This window comes from Ptiloglossa arizonensis, chromosome 8, assembly GCF_051014685.1.
Source record: "Ptiloglossa arizonensis isolate GNS036 chromosome 8, iyPtiAriz1_principal, whole genome shotgun sequence".
NCBI lineage: Eukaryota > Metazoa > Arthropoda > Insecta > Hymenoptera > Colletidae > Ptiloglossa > Ptiloglossa arizonensis.
In genome coordinates, this window is record NC_135055.1 from 20,817,159 (window position 1) to 20,835,604 (window position 18,446).

At 52.9% G+C, this 18,446-nt stretch overlaps 1 protein-coding gene across 30 annotated transcripts in view; it reads left to right on the plus strand.

Annotated features, from left to right (window-relative positions):
* The window catches only part of Shot (dystonin-like protein short stop), an 80,288-nt gene that overhangs the window by 16,694 nt on the left and 45,148 nt on the right, over positions 1-18,446 (plus strand). For 22 of the 30 annotated variants that reach the window (XR_012992886.1, XM_076317510.1, XM_076317534.1 and 19 more), the window contains 10 exons: positions 1,943-2,004; positions 5,530-5,547; positions 6,607-6,666; positions 7,418-7,507; positions 7,891-8,061; positions 15,179-15,458; positions 16,116-16,566; positions 16,648-16,914; positions 17,110-17,683; positions 17,935-18,405. Coding sequence is in view for 29 of the 30 variants with exons in the window: in XM_076317510.1 (XP_076173625.1) it covers positions 1,943-2,004; positions 5,530-5,547; positions 6,607-6,666; positions 7,418-7,507; positions 7,891-8,061; positions 15,179-15,458; positions 16,116-16,566; positions 16,648-16,914; positions 17,110-17,683; positions 17,935-18,405 (2,444 nt within the window). In the remaining variant the exon portion in view is untranslated. Of the gene's footprint in view, positions 1-1,942; positions 2,005-5,529; positions 5,548-6,606; positions 6,667-7,417; positions 7,508-7,890; positions 8,062-12,523; positions 13,673-14,603; positions 14,831-15,178; positions 15,459-16,115; positions 16,567-16,647; positions 16,915-17,109; positions 17,684-17,934; positions 18,406-18,446 lie in introns of those variants that run through there. The other 8 variants (XM_076317522.1, XM_076317541.1, XM_076317520.1 and 5 more) reach the window with 3 other exon arrangements.

An 18,446-nucleotide genomic window follows, 5' to 3' on the forward strand; every position in this document is an offset into this window, starting at 1 on the left:
GCGCAACCGTTTGTGAAACTTTGGACGTAGTTTTTTTTTCTTTATTTTTTTTCTTTCTACTTTAACCATTCACTAACTCGTTTTGAAGTGTCTTTTGTGTGGCTAATATCGCCGTCGCGTTTCGTTCATTCGTCGCCTACTTCGCCGCGATCTCGGCTTTGGAACAGTATTACGATAGAATCGCTTTTTGCATTCGGTCACGGTGACGACGGTCTCTTTATTTTTTCTCGTACACGCAGACACGCAGTAAATAGCATCTCGCTTGCGCAACGAGTACACGGACGCGGTGTTTCGCGTTCACGGATACACCTGGGCCGCGAGGAAAAAAAAGAAAAAAAAAGAAAACAAACAAACAAACAAACGTATGGCGAAAGTTTAGTCACGGGCAGATGTACGGGCGCGCGCGTTCGCTCGTTCGCTCGTTCGTTCGTTCGCGTTGCGGTTTGTATTCGTTCGTTCGGGCACGTAACTTCCTGCTTTGGTTCGTTGTCACGAAACGCATCCGTGATTTCCCTCCTCACGTTCCATGTTCTTGTCCAGGGACGAGTAGCGTCCGTTCCCCGGTTATCATACGCTCCGAAATCCTATTTGCGCCGGAGTGTCCTCGTTGTCCCAATTTATCTCCATTGTGTTTCGGTATGCCACTCTTCCAAATCGTGGTTCACGATCGCGTCGGAATTTTTTCTCAACGTCTCTCAACGGCTCGCGAGCTTCGATCGAGCCGATTAGGGGACCAACGTCTCGTCCCGTCGATTAGAACGAACGCGTCTCTTATTTTTAAACGCCCACGTGTACGATCTAGCCAATTGATCGTGCGCGCCATTCCTTTTTTAATTTCTTTTCTTTTTATTTACATATATTAAAGAATACGCGCGAGCGATCGTTTTATCGGCCACGTGTATAGCTTTAGCCCGTACAACGATCCTTTGTAAGAACGTGGTTACGAAACGGTGCGAATTAGGCTCGTCCCTCTGATCCAGTGGCGTCGGCGCCTCTGTTCCGTGCATCGTTTGTCTAGGTCACGCGGTGTCGTCCCGAGGGTCCGAAAGTTCACGATTCTCGTCGTACGATCGTTTTAATTTCGACTACGTTGATCGACGACGTGGCTCTTTCTCATCCGGGGAGCCCACCGACTAGATACCATCGACTAATCGGTCGTAATTAATTGCCACTCGGGTGAACGAGCGCCTCCTACTAGATTAATTTTCGCGATCGAGTCGTGTCGTCGAACCTGATACATACTTCTTCGTACATGTATGTACGTACATATGTATCCATGTATACATCGATAGTCCATAACAGTACTACCGTGTACGCCTTCCATGGACGTTGTAAGGTTGCTTAATTGGATTATATACGAAAGGTGTACGGACTGCGACTAAGAACAGGGTCGATGTCGTCGCTTTGTTCGCGGACAAGTACGTTTCAGGGCACAGGTTGGGTATACAATGGGCAGAACGCATTGGTAACGAATACAACTATCGGCCAGTATACACGCCGAAGTTTTAGCGCACGTTTGCTTGTTTGCCTGCTGGATCGGCTGCTCTTTTCCTACCTGACTGCCTACGTATCAACACCCATCTACCTATCTGCCTACCTACCTACCTACCTACTTACCTACCTATCTAACCACCTACCTGTCTGTCTGCCTGTCCGTCTATCCGGCCGCTTGACTGCCTGCTGCCTGATGCCTGTTCGCCTCGCGTAGGCGATCGTGTTCGTGCGTCGGTGAAAATGCAAATCGACGGTTTAATTAGTGCCCCTACCCCGCTCCCCTCAACACCGCCCCCCAACCCCCGACGTTACGCGGAAATCGATGAAAATCGAGCAAACACGGGGGAAAGACGTCTCGGATCGAACGGCGACGTTTTTTTTTTCTCTCCTTCGCCACGATCGCGATCAACGCCTCTAACGAACCGCTGTCTTTTTCTTGTGATTCCAGACGAACGAGACGCGATCCAAAAGAAAACATTTACCAAATGGGTGAACAAGCATCTGAAAAAGGTAAGCCTCTCGAGCGGTACGAAACGTTTCGTGTTTTCAAACAGCGGCGCACAGTCGGTCGATGGGAGACGTCGACGATCGATCGATGAATCGATCGATCGTGGTTATCGAGCTCGCGTTTACTCGACGCGCGACGTATCGAAATACGAGGAACGTCCATCCCAACGATTCGTAATTCCCAGACGGTACGGTATTATCCGGTGCACGCCGGATCAAAAGGGTGAATTCCGCGAAGGAGGTTCTTCCTCGAAGGCTGCTCACGGCCCTTCCTTCGAAATATCGAACGAACCTAATTTTAGCCCGACCTTAGCAGGAGGCCACGGCTGACGGAGCCGAGGCGAGAGTATCGAAACACCTGATAGGTGCGAGCGCACGAGACCAGCGACGCGCAACGCCCAGGACAACCAGCTGTTTCGTAACCACATACATACGTAAGCGATAGGGGGACCTTCTCAGCCCTCCTATAGGTACACGTTTAATGTACGCGAACGCGTATCGTGCACCCGGCTCACCGTGTAGGCCGTGCGCGTGGGACGATCGTACTCCCTTCCAGGAGGGTGACGGTATTTCACGCGCGGACTATAGAAGGTAACGCACCGAGGAAACCGAGTGGGTGAAATCGAGAAAATCGTTTGCGAGCGATACCCGCTTCTGTCCTTAACGAGTTTTCCCCGTTTCGAGTTTCACACTTTTTCGTACCAATCAGTAAAATCGTGCGTGTCGCGCGACGAATAGCATCCAACTCGTCAGGTCAAAGTATCGAACGCGTTTCGCCAAGATAACTCGCTTAAGAATATCGTAACGAGGAAATCGAGAGAAATCATCGCGATCGATCGAGAGTGTATCTGTTCTGGACGAATTTTCCCTTTTCTTTCGTTACGCGACGAGTAGCTCGCATTCGGCGCGAGTATCAAGGTCGTTGAGTCCTCAAGAATATCGTAACGAGGAAATCGAGAGAAATCATCGCGATCGATCGAGAGTGTACCTCTCCTCGACGAATATTCCTTTTTCTTTCGTTACTCGACGAGTAGCTCGCATTCGGTGCGAGTATCGAGGTCGTCGAGTCCTCAAGAATATCGTAACGAGGAAATCGAGAGAAATCATCGCGATCGATCGAGAGTCTCTTCGACAAATTTTCCCTTTTCTTTCGATACGCGACGAGTAGCTCGCATTCGGCGCGAGTATCGAGGTCGTTGAGTCCCCAAGAACATCGTAACGAGGAAATCGAGAGAAATCATCGCGATCGATCGCTCGTGTATCTCTCCTCGACAAGTTTCGCTCTTTTCTTAATTAACGCGACGAGTAAACTCGCATCCGGCGCAAAGAGTATCGACGTAACGCGCATTCCGCGCGAAGAATCCCGAAGAATCCCCCGACGACTCGAACGCAATTTACCCGAGTAATCTCGCCGGTAGTTCGTATCCAATGGAAATGTCTCTCGCCGGCGTGGATCGTTTAACCAGATTCGAAACGATCGCTACCGAACGCACGTTCGCGCCCGAGCGAAACAAACGCGAGCACTGTTCGCGGCGCCGCGCGGGCGCGCGAGTTTCTCGAGCCGACACGTGACCGAAAAAACGATGCGAGGCGTCTCTATCCCGACGAGATACGAGCGTATGCCAGTAACGTATTCTGACGTTGACGAAAATCCTGGCGCGGACTACGACGTCGACAACGACGACGACGACGACGACGTCGTTCACGACACACGCCCGACGACACGGCACGCGACCGCGAACAATTCTCGCAACTCGAGACACGTTAGCCTTGATCCGGCGACGAGCGTGTACGCGCGTTCGTTCTCGTCTTCGTCGCGCGAATCGCCGATGACGCAGGCTTTCCTTCCGTTTTCGATAAGACGAGAAACACGAGGTACCGAGCCGATGAATCGACGATCGCGGTATCCCGAAACGTTTCGGAACGGTTCGACGATTAGTAACGAACGTCGAATAAATTCTCCGCGCGGCTTTCTCGTTACTCGTTGGCCCGGGTATGCAGAGGAGTCAAGGAGAAAGGATAGAAGAGAAGAAGAGAAGCAAGGTTGAAGCTGTACGTAAGCGGCTCCGAGCATAACTCGAATGGCATTTCGAGGGTTATCGAGGCTCATTTTCTTCCTGCGATACTCGCCTCGGAACGGAGCGGTGGCGCCTATCGAGACACCGATTACTCACCTTTTACTCGCTCGGTTCCATTACCTACCCTTTCCTTTCTTCTCTTTAAAATCCCTCGCCTCGCGGACAGAACCAGCTCTCGCGCGCGTAATAGCTCTTTCTTTCTCTTTCTTTTTCTCTCTCTCTCTCTCGAGACGCGCGAACACCAGCCCTCTCCGCGACGAAGAGATTTCTTTCTCTATCGGTCACACGCAGGTACGAGTCACACGCGGTACACGCCGATACGCGTCCAAGACAGTAGCCAGGTTGAAATCGACCGACTTCGTCTCGTCGGTAATGGATTCCAGGGTAATACGGCCGAACGGTACCGCGTGTTTGCGCGTCGCTCGGTACTGGTTCTGTTGGCTACCTACCTGCTCGATTCCGCGCGCGCCCACCTTTCCTTCTCGTAACTCTGACCTTATTCGGAAACGTTCTCCTGCGAACGACGTTCCCGATTTACCACCTCTCGCGTCTCGTAAGTAGGTGGATAAGTAGGCGGTTAGGTACGCGGGTAGGCAAGCTACCAGTCGGTCGGTCGGTCGGTCGGTAAGTTGGGCCCTGGAGATGTTGCATAGAAGGGAGAGGAATGAAAAGAAAAAAAAAAAAGAAAAAAAAAAAGGAAAAACTGACGGCGATCGCTCAAGAGTGAGTGCATGCTCGGGCATGACGCATCGTCTCCATTGCGTAACGTTCGTGCCAGGAAATGGTCCGCTGAAGTAACTTCTGCACCCATGAATTCCAATCCGTTGAATAAAGCTCGCGGTCCTCTTCTACCGTATTTCGGGAACACGGGTCGCCGGTACAACCCCGATTGGGACGCCACGAATATATTCAATATGTAAATACGATCGAGTGAAAGTTCCCCGCGCGAGTCTTCGTTCTCGAGATCGAGAGAGAGAGAGAACGGGATTTTGAAAACGAAACGGACGAATCGCGATCGATCGATCGATTTCGATCCATTCACTTTTTCGACGTTCGTTCCAAGGAATTCGTTAACCGTTTTCGCGACCGATCGCTCGTTTGTTCGCTCGTTCGCGCATCCATCGACTGTACGCGGCTTTTTGTCGTTTACCCAATTTCGAGATCGTCGGTCGTTGTCCCGAGCCGCGCGGCAAAAACACACCGTTCACGCGAGTATTCGATCTCTGTTTCTACTCATCCGTTTTTACTTTCGTTTTACTCTCGGCCGGGAATAGTCGAACGCGCGACGTCGAGGCGACGTCCAGCTCGTGTTTACTCGCTCTCCTCGTGACAACGCACCGATCGTTCCTCTCGGTTGGATTTCTGTAATTACGTAAGATAGATTAAGCGTAGACGAATCCATCGTAATCGTGTTCTGTACTTTTTTTTCTATCCCTCGTGCTCGCCGCAGCATTGGAAGTACGTGAAGGTATGAATCCAAGGAGTGCTCCTTCCAACAGCCCGCTTAATCGATTAGGACGAGTGGTTCGGACGATTAGATTAGAGGCTCGTTTTCGATTGCGAGTCAATATTTCAGGAAGTAGATCCAGAGCGGATCTAGGTAGGTTGTCCGGATCGTGGACAAACACGTCGATCGTTCGAGCGTATAATGCGTCTCCAGATGTAATTCGACGCGAAAGGCCGAACTAATGTCGCAACGATGGAAACAACTTTGTATCGATTCGCGGTTTTCCTGTAAACGATTTTTACGAATATTCCAATTCTTTTCGAAGCGTTTCTCGCCTCGAGCGACGAACGACGATTCGAATGGGTTTCCACGCGGAAACTCGTACGATGCGCGTACACTTTGACGAACGGATTACGCTTTTAAACGTTCGACGACGATCCTCGTCCGTGACCAGTTCAGACTTTGTTTTCGATGCTGCAAACGATCGAAACGGTCGTAACGCGGAAAATGAAGCCTGGACAGCGACCCACGGGTGGCCTAGATATGCTCTAGATTCACACCTTGAAGCATCGACACGCAATGAAGAATCACGCTGTACAAAACCTTGTGAATTGTTCGCAAATCGGGGAAAATTACCCGATGCTTTTGGTACACTCGGTAGCATGCCGTAGAATCCTTCGGTCAAGGACCATTCGTCCATGCGACCGACGGTAGTGGAGAATTTACAAGCACTAGAGACAAACTTGGCACGGTAGTGGAAACTCGGAAAGAATCGACACGGGGAAATCTGGTACCGGTCGATCCGATGGACGTTCGATGAACGTTACCGATGGTATCGACGCGGTTTCCGTTTGTTTTCGAGGAACGTCGTGGATAAGTGTCGCTCGAGATCCGAAAATAGTCGAACCGGTTTCAACGGACGGTGTCGATTCTTTCTTTGACTTGGTCCTAGACACGAGTTAGCGTAACGATGTTAATCTCCTTTACCAGCCACTACTTTCGGTCTCGGCCGGATAAAGGCACGCGGAATAAAATAACGTATCCGCGGCGTGCTCCTTTTTCAATCGATGTTTTTTTCAGACTTACACGTGCCTGCACGTGTGCGTCCTTGTGAACAACCAGCCGTGCTGTTCCCCCACTGTAAGTCCACACGGCAGGTGTCGTTAACGACCCGTTAGCCGACGTTAGAAGGAATTTTCGCATGCACCAAAGAACACGATGTGTCTCTCGTTTTGTCTCGATCCAACGACCGTGTCATCCGCAACGCAATCCCGTTCCCCGAGCTTCTCCTTTGTTTCGCCAATCGAAGGAATCACGACCATAATCGGTATTTGCGAAACGACGCGCGTACGCGGGCAATCGTCGTCTCGTTACGAATTCACGTCGAGGCGTGGAAAACGCTCGCTTATCGATGCAGCGTGGTGGATTCGCTGTTATCGCGAAGCGACGTTTAAACTTTAACCGAGAGTTTGAGGGCCGAGGATTGCCGCGTTCGCACGTGACGCACACCGCCGAATAACTTTGGACGTTTATTTTCGCGCGGCACGCGATTATCTCCTACGAAACACGTTACCCACCTCTCGCCTCTGTCCACCGTACCTGTGTGTGTGTATCTGCACGTTCACGCTCGTAGAGTTAAGTTCTCTCCTTTGCTCGTTGTCTGTCTGTTCGGTGTCCTTTCGGTTTTGCGACCGTCTTTCACTTTCAGCTCGTAGTCTTTCCTTTCTTTCTTTCTTTCCTTTTTTTCTCTCTTTTTTTGTTTGTATCGTTTTCCTTTTCCGTTACCATGTATCTTACACGTCCGTTTTTTAGTTTCAGTTAAGAGTTATACAAAGACGTTTGATCGACGATCCATTAAGCGGAACTCTGATCCGTGAAATCGTTGTTGCAGGCCAGCAGACATGTCGGAGATTTGTTCGAAGACCTGCGGGACGGGCACAACCTCATTTCCTTGCTGGAGGTTCTCTCGGGCGAGCATCTCGTAAGTGTGCAACGTTATTTTGTCCCTGACAGAAACTTGGCAATGGTTTTACCGAACCCCCTCGCCCGGTAGGGTGAGATACATACCCGTGGGTTGCGTAATCGAAGGGGTGGAGTCGACTCGACCCCGATTAAAAACTGGCCGGAGTGCACGGTTAACGTAATCGAATATGCGGGATTAAATCGTTATGAAACGGTAGACGGTAAAATCGATTCGAACAAACACCTCTACCGGCCGGAGGTGTCGTCCGTGGCTAACTTCCGAATCGTAATCGTATTACCAGTCCAGCTGGCTATCGATCGATGCACGGTCATCCGAGACCCTTAGCCTTAGACGCGCGACCAGTCCTCGAATTTCTCTATCACCGATCGATGATCTTCTAGCCGCGGGAGAGGGGTCGAATGCGTTTCCACATGCTGCAGAACGTGCAAATGGCCCTTGATTTTCTCCGATACAAGAAAATCAAGCTCGTCAATATCCGCGCGGAGGATATCGTCGATGGAAACCCGAAGCTCACCCTCGGCTTGATATGGACCATCATACTTCACTTCCAGGTGAGTGGTTGCGCCGCTATTGTCCTAAAATCATCGTCTAGCTGTCGCATCGTTTTTTCTTTCTTTTTTTTTTTTCTTTCTTTTCTTCTCTCGAGCGTCGTCTCGAACACGCGCGAAAGAGCTCGGTAACGATCGACGCTACTCGACAGACCTGGTTCGCCTTTCGAATCGCGATTATCGAAGGACTCGGAGCAAGGAACGGCCTCAGCCACCGGCCCTGTCCCCGCACACACACACACACACACACACACACATACGCACACACCCCGCCCCCCACGAGACGCGTTATTCGACCACCGATCCTCGTTTCTACCGCGGTTCCGGTTCTCGCGCGGACGTTCCTACGCAAGAAGCGCGAAACGATACCGATCGAAAGTTTCGCTTCCGAGAAATTCCACGAGGGGAAAACGTGTTCCTCCCGCGCGTCGCCTAGGCGGAATTCTCATCGCGCAGGAATTCCTTCGGGCCGACCACTCTCGTTTTTCTCGCGCGATTCTCGTTCCGATCGAAAGCGAGTCAGAGGGGAGCCCGCGAGCAACGCGCTCGTTCCAGCCCGATACTCGCCGCCGCCGACGACGACGACGACGTCGAACTTACACGGAACGGGAACGCGATTACGAGCAACTACCGCCACCGCCACCGTCACCGACCTCCTCGTCGCGTAACACGTCCGAACGACCAGCTCGGAGATCCTCTTCTACGGACGGACGGACCGACAGAGCAAAAACATCGAACGAGCCGTCGATCGCGGCGAGAGTAACCGACCGCGTTACGCGACCGCACAAAGGGAGACAGTGTTCTCTCCTCGTGCTCGTGTCGATGCACGGACACGCGTTTTCCAACTCTTATCTCGCGTTCCCCGAACGGGGTTCCTCCCACTTTCGAGCCGAGCGAACGAAAGCCCGACCGACGAACCAATTACCGTCCCGTTACGCGCGGGAGCAATTCGCGGCGCGATTGAAAACGGTCGCTAAACCGGCTCGAAAATCTGGTACACTATTCCGCACGAGGTTTCTCGGTTAACGATCGCACGGCGGTGGTGTCGCGAGAAATTCAACGACGAGAAATAATTTTTCAACGCGTCCGATAACGAGTCCGCGCGTTCGGATCGCCCACGTTACGGTAAATACCCGTCAATCGAGACGCACGGGTATCGAAACACTTTGCGCTCCACCCGCCGGTTAACCGGCGCCCCAATTACCGCAAGTTTTACGATCGGTTTTACGATCGTTTCGTTCCTCAGGGTTTGTCCAAGCGCCGTATGTCTTCCGCGACGAATATCAATGTTCGCGCGAGGATGACACGGGTGTGGGCTGACGAAGCGGTGAATTTTCTCGAGCGTAGTAGACCCTCGTACGAACACGTATCCGTTCTGTATTTTCGATTCCAAGCGATAGGGGACCGCCCTTTCGATCGCACCGTGGATCACTCCGTGCCCTGCATTACCTAGCGGTCCGATGCATCTGTCTAATGGTGTATTTTTTGTTTTGTTTCGCGCCGCAGAGCTGGCGACGCAAGGTAAGTTCCCTATACTTTTAAGGCGTAGTGGTTCCCTATTGAGAAAGAAAGATAAAAGAAAAAAAATAAATAAATAAATAAAGAAACGATGAAAGAGTGAAGAGACGAGGTGGAAAGTTCCGTTCGGAGAAACGGAATCGAAGGAATTGGCGCGGTGTCGTGGAACCGAAACCGTGCGCGGCGTGCGCGCGGCTCGATCTCTTATCGACCGCGTGAATCGATCGGAAGACTAGATGGCGCACGCGGGCAGATCGTGTCTCGGTAACGAGCCATTGTCCCACGCAGCACGGAAGCCGAGCGACGATCGCTCGTCGAATCGAGCTCTCTACCTCGTACGCGTTTCGTCGTACGTTTCGATCAGCGTACGCGTACGTCGCGTAACGTCGCCGCCGGTGACGATCGTCCTTCCGTTCGTGGCTCGCGACAGACGTTACCGTTTATGGTATTTCGCTGTTACGTCGAGTCGGCCAACGCGGAAGGTTGACAGCCAGTCGAAACCGTCGCGGTGTTATATCCGTGGACGTGGGAGGAGGCGTCGCGATACCGAGCCGTATCGGCGTCCTGGCGCGTCTCGTGGACCTCTGGGTGTCGTCGCGAGCCGCCCACCTTGTAATTATGATAATCGCGATCGGTCGTACGGGCACCGAATACAAAAACGCGAATGACGCCACCGGCCAAGGTCACCGGTGACACCGTCCCTTCGCGCCGCGTCACCGGGCTGCGTTTATTATGCGGTAACCGCGCGGAGGGGGACGCTCGAAGACCTTGAAAAGGGTCGACCTTAACCCTTTCGCTGCAACGATCGCTCGTAAATTCTTCCCGTAGTTGGCAATCGCGTCGACCGCGCTCTTTCGTAGCGTCTTTGTTCGGATTTCCCGATTCGATTCCAGATAAACCGCCTCCTCGAAGATTTATACGAGCAGCGGTGGCCGTAAGTGGTTCGCGATGCGATCCGTTACACTTTTTTTTTTTGCGAAACGCAAACAATCGACCTTTAGGAAAAATTATCGACGCGTTCCGCGACGTGTTCCTTTCCTTTCGAGGAAACGTATTTATGTTCCATCGATTCTTATTCAAACGAATAATTCTTCTCGTTGGTTTTCTTTTCGAGAACAAACGAACAGAACGCGCGATGCTTTCGCGATGGCGTAATTCGGCCGTTGCGATGTGTCGTAACTCGGAAATTCATTATGCGGTCGATTTTTGACCGTGAGTCACCAGCTGCGCTCGATTTCAAGAAAACTGCCTTTTTTTCGTTTCTCTCTTTTTTTCAATCGAATATTTTAATCGTAGGCCAGTGGGACTCGTCCGTTTCGATTCGGTAACTTCGAAAAGATGACGTTGCGTAAAATCGTGCAAGGTGCCCTCGTAGTTTCCGTGGAACCACTCGGGCGAAGAGTGGCCCTTCTCGAGGCGGTGGTGCTCGGTCTACCGAAAGGGTTAAGAGCGTTTCGGTAGTTTCGCGGGCAAAGGGTTAAGGGAACAGGGCGCGAGAAGTATCGGCCACCCGAGGCGAGGATCATCGTTGCTTCCTACGCGCTGTCCGAACGATACGAGACGCGAAAGGAATTCGCGCGCCACTCGGCCCACGTTCGAAAGCAAATAAATACTTGTTTTTACGGCGGCTGTTCGTTCTCGAGAGGGTACAAGTGTAAATACCAAGTTCGTCCTCGAGAGGGCACGAGCTCGTTTCTTGCTTCTTTGTTATTACTTGTATCGAGCGTTTCGAAATACGCTACCCGAAACCGTTTCGCGTGCAGCGTCTCTCTCTCTCTCTATATATATAAATAATAAACGAATTTTCGCACGATTCGCGGACACTCGCGAACTTGAGATTTTCGTAGAAGAAGAAAGTTCGACCACGCGTTGTTTCGACGTAATTACGACGGTCATGGACGATCTTGCAAACGATCGATTCACGCGGTTGGTCGCGTACCGGAAGCGGTGCTGGTGCCTCGAGCGGGCGATCGCTGGAGCGTTGGTGACGTCACATCCGGTCTCGAGCAGCCGCGGTTCTCTCGTCTCGACGGTTTTCCGTTCCTTTATTTTCCTTCCCTCTTGTCGGCCCCCTCGCGAGGCTCAGGGACGCGACGCGTCGCGTCCTATTTTCGCTTCTTTCGTGTCTGCGCTTATTTAGGCATTGTTTTCGTTCCGTCACGGTCCCCGCTCTCTCTCTTTTACGTGTTTTTTTCTTCCCTTCTTGTTCTCCGCGTCGTAGAATCGTCCGGTTGCAATTCGCGCGCGCGATCCTCGTCTTTTCCGCGGCCTCGCGAACCAACGACGCGCATTAATTAACGTGACGCGCGAATTAGGTAAGCCGCGAGTCGACTAGGCACAACAACGGGGCGTCGAAGGTGGTAGCTGACGGAGCGTTACCGTGCCGGCGGTGAATCGTCGAATCTCTGGAAAAGGAAAAGGAGGAAGGACACGATGCGCGACGAGCGCCGAGTCGACGAGCGCCGAGCGGCAAAGTGGGGCTCTCACCGGCGCTCGACGCTCGTCGTTTCGCAGCGGGACCTCGCCGATGGCTCGTACGATATCGCGCGAGGCGCATGCGCGATCTTGCACCGGTTGTGCGGTAAATAACAACGACCACGACTACGAGACTACGAGGACGAGGACATTCGGTAGGACAACGATTCGACGGGGGGGTCGGAGCGGGGGTAGAAGTTTTTCGAGTAGGAGGAGAAGGATGACACTACGGTGAAGTGGTGGGGTGGGGGGAAAGGGAAGAGTCTCGCGGAAGCGAAGGAAGATCGGTGACGTCGCGTTGCGCAGGGGTGGGCAGGATGGAAGCAGACGGCAAACGGTATGACAAGCACGAACCAGGGGGGGAAACGCGGAGGAGGCAAAACCGAGCTAGAGCGAGAAAGAGAGTGGGGGAGTCGAGAGGGGGCCGTTCGGAGGCGTCTCTCACCTGTGCGCATTTCGTTGGCCTACTCTCGCGACGGCAGCCGGATACATCGCGGCACGCTGTCGGTCGTTCGGTGAATCGCGACGGTATCCTGTTTCGCTGCGTTCTACGTGCGTTGGAAAAGATTGTTCGCGTCTCTCGCACCGGGGACTAGACCGAGAACTGGTCCCTGTTGGAAGCCACGAGGGACACGTGTCGTTGTTGGACGGTTCCGACGTACACGTACCGCGTCGTGAAACCTTACCGGTGAAACGTGCGAGCGAGCGAACGAACGGGCAAAGAAGCACGGAAGGAACGCGCGCGCGAGTGGGGATCGGAGTTCTCGACCAGAGCTACCTGTAGTGCGCGGCAGTCGGTTCGCGATACGCGGCGAGGTGCTCCCCGGTACCACGAGTGTCTCCGATAACCGCTAATTCCACGCGCGTTATCGACCTCCGTCCTCGACAGAGGTTCCGTCGACCCTTACCACTCCCCCACCATCGTTGTCCCTACCTGTCTCCGGTTTCCTCGACCCGTCGAGCCCGCCGGTCCGGTGAGCACAGTTCCGCGCCGCAGGCTGTTTCCCCGAAGAGTAGATCGTTCCGCTCCCCCCACCATCGTTGGGCCCGGTTCGAGTGCTAAAAACGCGACGGTGCGTCAAATCGCGATTCGAACGATCGCCGGTTCGATCGATCGCGATCTCGCGGATAACGATCGACCCAACGAACGAACGAACGAACGAACGACCACGACAACGACCGTGTTCCCCGCAACGCGGAGTGACCAAGTTGGACTTAGCGACCGAGGCGAACGGTCGATTCTCGATCGAATCGGGTTTCGCGCGGCGAGTCGCGAGCGAGCGAGCGAGCGAACGGTCGTGCCGCGACCAGCGAGGCGCCGGATAAGGACTGGGAACGAGTCGTGAGCGCCGGCTACTCGCCTCTTTTACCGAAGCTCGATGATAGTTACTCGCGCGTGGCACGTCGATCGTTTCGAGAAGCCACCGATCGGCACCGTTCTCTCTCTCTCGCTCCACCAGAATGTCGATATATCGGTTTAGCAAGGGCGGCCGGCTCTTCGTGCAGGGCACCAGGGAGGATGACCCGCGCGAGAACGTCGTCTCGACGGCATCGAGCACACCGGTCAACGACGAGCTCACGGCGATATACACCAAACGGAGACTCTCGACCGAGGTTCTAGGTAGGGACGAACGGTGACGGATCGGGTATCGAGCACCACCGAGTTCACGAGATTCGAATCGTTCGGAGAGTCACCTCTCTGGAAGTCGATTTCGCGCTCGATTCGATTTCGAATCCCTACGAGACGGTGCGAAGCGAACACCGGGGAAGAATGAACGCGAAGTTGCGACGAACGAGACGCGCGTTCCATGATATTCCTTCCTCTTTGATATCGCGTCTAGCCGTTCGCGGCACAACATCGTTCCGCTTATCTTATCATAGCGCAAAATTTAACCTTCGCCGGTCTATCGTTTCACGTACACCAGCGTTCATAAGTATCCGGCTGTTCAACGAGGCCGGTGTAACACACCGCGCGCGACCGATTATCGTTCCCGCGACGTAAACAATGTCGATCGCGGTGAAGCTTTTGTAACCGCGTTGCAAAATTCAATCACGGAACGCTATGTAAATCGCTCGAACGGTGATGTCACGTTCGAAATTAAACATTAGATCTCGTCTCTACGCGGATACGCACCTCTACGGTGAACTGGCCTTTCGTTGATGCGTTGATCGTGTACGCACCACGACCAGATATTTCTTCGAGCTTATCTCCTCGAGTTCTATCGCGCGTTATCGGCCCCCAATTATTACCAAAATGTCGCGACTATCGCGCGTTTCGCGTTTCTTTTTTCTATCCAAACGTTTCGCGAACTTATGGACGTTGGCGCGAATCAATGGAACGGAGAACGATTCGTTGCACGATCGGTTTACGATGGCGTTCAGTTGGAACGAAGCCGAGCTCGATCGTGACGCGATTTCGAACGAATCGGTCGATCGATCGCGATCTCGACGCGTATTCGATACTCGACACTCGGTGCCGCGGAACGTTGTTCGCGGTGAACACTTCGTAGAATCTCGTATGCCTGTCGAACGTTAACGCAACGACGATTCAGGATCGTCGATCGAATCAACGAAGACCTCGAGACGCGGCGAGAACGGCACGAAACGTATCGTGACCCGAATCGTTCGTAAAACGACCACGTTGACTCGTGGCGAGGAAAGATGCGTGGCCGAGGATCTGACGAAACGCGCATCCGCCGGATACTTGCAGGACGCCGCTGGTTCCTCCTCTTCCTTCTCCTTGAGTCGGCAGGCTTCGCCAAAGCCGAAAACCGTTCGGGTAAGCGCCACAATTGGTTCACACCTATTCGCTCGCGCGATCCGCTAAAAGAAAAGAAAAAGAAAAAAGAAAAACCATCATCGTCCTTTCCCACGGCTCTCGCCCTCGACCTGCAATTTTACCGTGTACGACGACAACCAACGACGTATCTCGTGGTTCGAAACGCGCCGCTGAAACATCGAAGGGCGAACCAAGCGGAAACGACGTCGAGGCACCCTGTGCACGACACCGGAATTACGGCGAAAAATAAAAAAAAACAAAAACAAAACAATATTTAAAACGATGAAAAGTTCAACGGTTTGGATCGACCGTGCGGTGACTCTGTTCAATGTGATTCTCCTTTTATAGATATCCGATATAGTCGTCGGCCAGGAACCTAACGTTACAGCCCGCGAGGCTCTGCTGAGATGGGCACGACGATCGACGGCGCGTTATCCCGGTGTACGCGTCACGGACTTCACCGGTTCCTGGAGGGACGGTTTGGCGTTCAGTGCCCTGATACATCGAAACAGGCCAGACTTGGTCGATTGGAGAGGCGCACGTTCCTGTCAGCCACGAGAGCGGCTCGATCGGGTCTTCAACGTCGCGGAGCGCGAGTATGGCGTTACGAGGCTTCTCGATCCCGAAGGTAATTCCTCTATCGATCGAACGAACGAACGAACGGGGGTCCCCCTTTTCTCTATTCTCGAGTTTCGTCCCGGCGTTTTCTCTTCCGTTCGTTTCTCTTTCCCATGCTTTTTCACCTTCTGCGCGAGACGCTCGAATACGTCGTTGCTCGGACCGTTTCCGGTCGTCGCTTGGACCGTGACGTCCGCTCCCACCCCCCTTTGCTTTTTCCATTTGCCGCGCGATAAGACGACCCGGTGATTCCTTTTTTCGAAAAGGAAACGAAACAACGCCGCGAGCGGGAAACTGGTTCGAACGGTTTTCCTTTTTCCGAACGTTTCCGCGCTTTTAATCGAACCAGGACGTCCATTCAGACGTATCCTCGCCCGGATACTTGCGACGGACTCGTTTATTCATTTATTTATACGGGACGCGTACCCGTTAACGTTTACACAACCCGCACTATGGAACAATACGCGTGTACGGAGATACTCGTCTCGATTCGAACAATGGCAGAGAATCGAAAGACGTGTTTTTTCTTCTTCTTCTTTGCGCGCGATTAACGTTCCGATCCTTTGCGAATAAATTTGAGAAATTCCTCCGTGGGTCCTGATTGGTTCTTCGAACGATTTTCCAAGCGTTCATACGTTTTGTTTGTTTCTCTTTTTCGATTTCGCAGACGTGGACACTCCGGAACCGGACGAGAAGTCCTTGATAACGTACATCTCTTCGCTCTACGACGTGTTCCCGGAGCCGCCCACGATTCATCCGTTATACGATGCCGAGGCTCAGAGACGATCCGCGGAGTACAGGGAACTCGCCAGTTCCCTTCACCTGTGGATCCGTGAGAAGATGAGCCTGATGCAGGAACGTGCCTTTCCACCCACTCTGATCGAGATGAAGAAACTGGCGGCCGACAGCGCGAAATTTAAGAACGAGGAGGTACCGCCCCGGTATAGGGACAAGCAACGACTCTCGTACATATTCAGGGACCTTCAGAAGTATTTCGAGGCGGTCGGCGAGGTGGACATGGAACCGGAACTACACATCGATATTATCGAAAAGAATTGGAACCGTTTGATGATGCTGCACCAGGAGAGGGAGCAAGCGATCATGGACGAAATTAAACGGTGAGATCCCGTTTCTCCCGGTTTCGGGAATCGCGATTCGTTCTAGGTTCGATTTCTGCACGCTCGTTGTACCGTTCGTAGACTCGATCGACTCCAACGACTGGCCGAGAAAGTTCACAGAGAGATGAAGACGACCGACAACCGACTGGAGGAGCTCGAGAGACGCGTGGAAGACGAAGCGAGACGGCTCGATCGGCTCGATCGGCTTCATCCTCTCGACGCGAAACACGTGGTGGACCTTCTCGAACAGGACATACGAAACCCCGAGATACAGATACAGAATATATTTACGGACGTGCACACTCTTACCGATGGGAGATACAGTCAAGCGGCCGAGCTCCATAAAAGGTATTTCACCGCGGTGTATACGTATATTGGCTCGCGTCGCGCGCAATGGCATTCTCGAACCGCCGTAAAGGTTCGGCTCGGTTCGAGAAACAGCCGATTTTTCAACCCAGAAAGATGCCTCGAGCTCGAGCTCGAGCTCGAGCGCGCACTTTCTATTTGTTCCAACCTACCTAACCGTTCCTTGTACATCGACAGAGTTCAGAAGCTGCATCAACGATGGGTCGCGTTGCGATCTCTTCTTCACAAACGTTTGATGCAGCCGCTCTCGGCCGTTTCGTTCCCGGTTGAGGAGCGCGTCGTCACGAAACATCGCACCACCGTACACGAGACCCGACTGGTGGACACCAATCCGCATTTCCGTGCACTGCACGATTGCATCGACTGGTGCAAGGCCAAGATCAAACAGCTGCAGGAAGCGGACTACGGATCGGACTTGCCCAGCGTACAGAACGAGCTCGACGTTCACCAGAGGGAGCACAAAAACATCGAGCAGTTCCATCCGAAAGTGGACAGATGCGTACAATCCAAGAGCCACTTCCACGGGGAGGAGATGACCCTGTACAATCAACACCTCGCTGTACTCCAAAAACTGTACGCCGAGTTATTGTCCGCCTCTAACAAGAGGCTCTCCGATCTGGACACGTTACACGACTTTATACAATCGGCGACCGGCGAGCTGGTCTGGTTGAGCTCCAAGGAGGAAACGGAGGTGACGCGCGACTGGAGCGACAAGAACCTGAACGTGCAGAGCATCGAGCAGTATTACGAGGTATACGACCTTTTGGTATTTCTGATGCCCGATAACCCCTTTCACTTCCCGATCTCCGTGACCTGCCCACCAGTCGACGTTCTCGCTCGAACCAGTCTCGCTAATGCTTCTCCCTTTTCTCTAAGCGTATCTATGGATCCGGTATAGAGGTAACGATGAACAAAACTTTATAAATTATATACCGCGCAGACCAACCGTATCGCCCTCGTGTTCCCGCACGCGTAATTACATTCAATCGACTCTTATTGCAGTCCCTGATGAGCGATCTGGAGAAGCGAGAGATTCAATTCTCCGCGGTGCAAGATCGGGGCGAAGCGCTGGTTCTCCAACATCATCCAGCAGCGAAAACGATCGAGGCTTACATGTCGGCCATGCAGAGTCAATGGGCCTGGCTGCTTCAGTTGACTCTCTGTTTGGAGGTTCACTTGAAGCACGCCGCCCAGAGTCAACAGTTCTTCCGCGAGATCCAACAGGCGGAACAGTGGATCGCGAAGAGGGACGAGACGCTGAACACCATCTACTCTCAGTCCGATTTCTCGTTGGACGAGGGTGAACGTCTCCTGAAAGGCATGCAAGAGCTCCGCGAGGAGTTGAACAGTTACGGGGATCACGTTCAGAAGCTGGTCGACCAGGCGAAAGATATCGTTCCGATGAAACAACGACGACAACCCGTCACGCGACCTATGCAGGTCACGTGTGTATGCAGTTACAAACAAGTCAACGTGAGTCCAACGGTCTTCGTTTTATCGTTCGTTCGTTGACC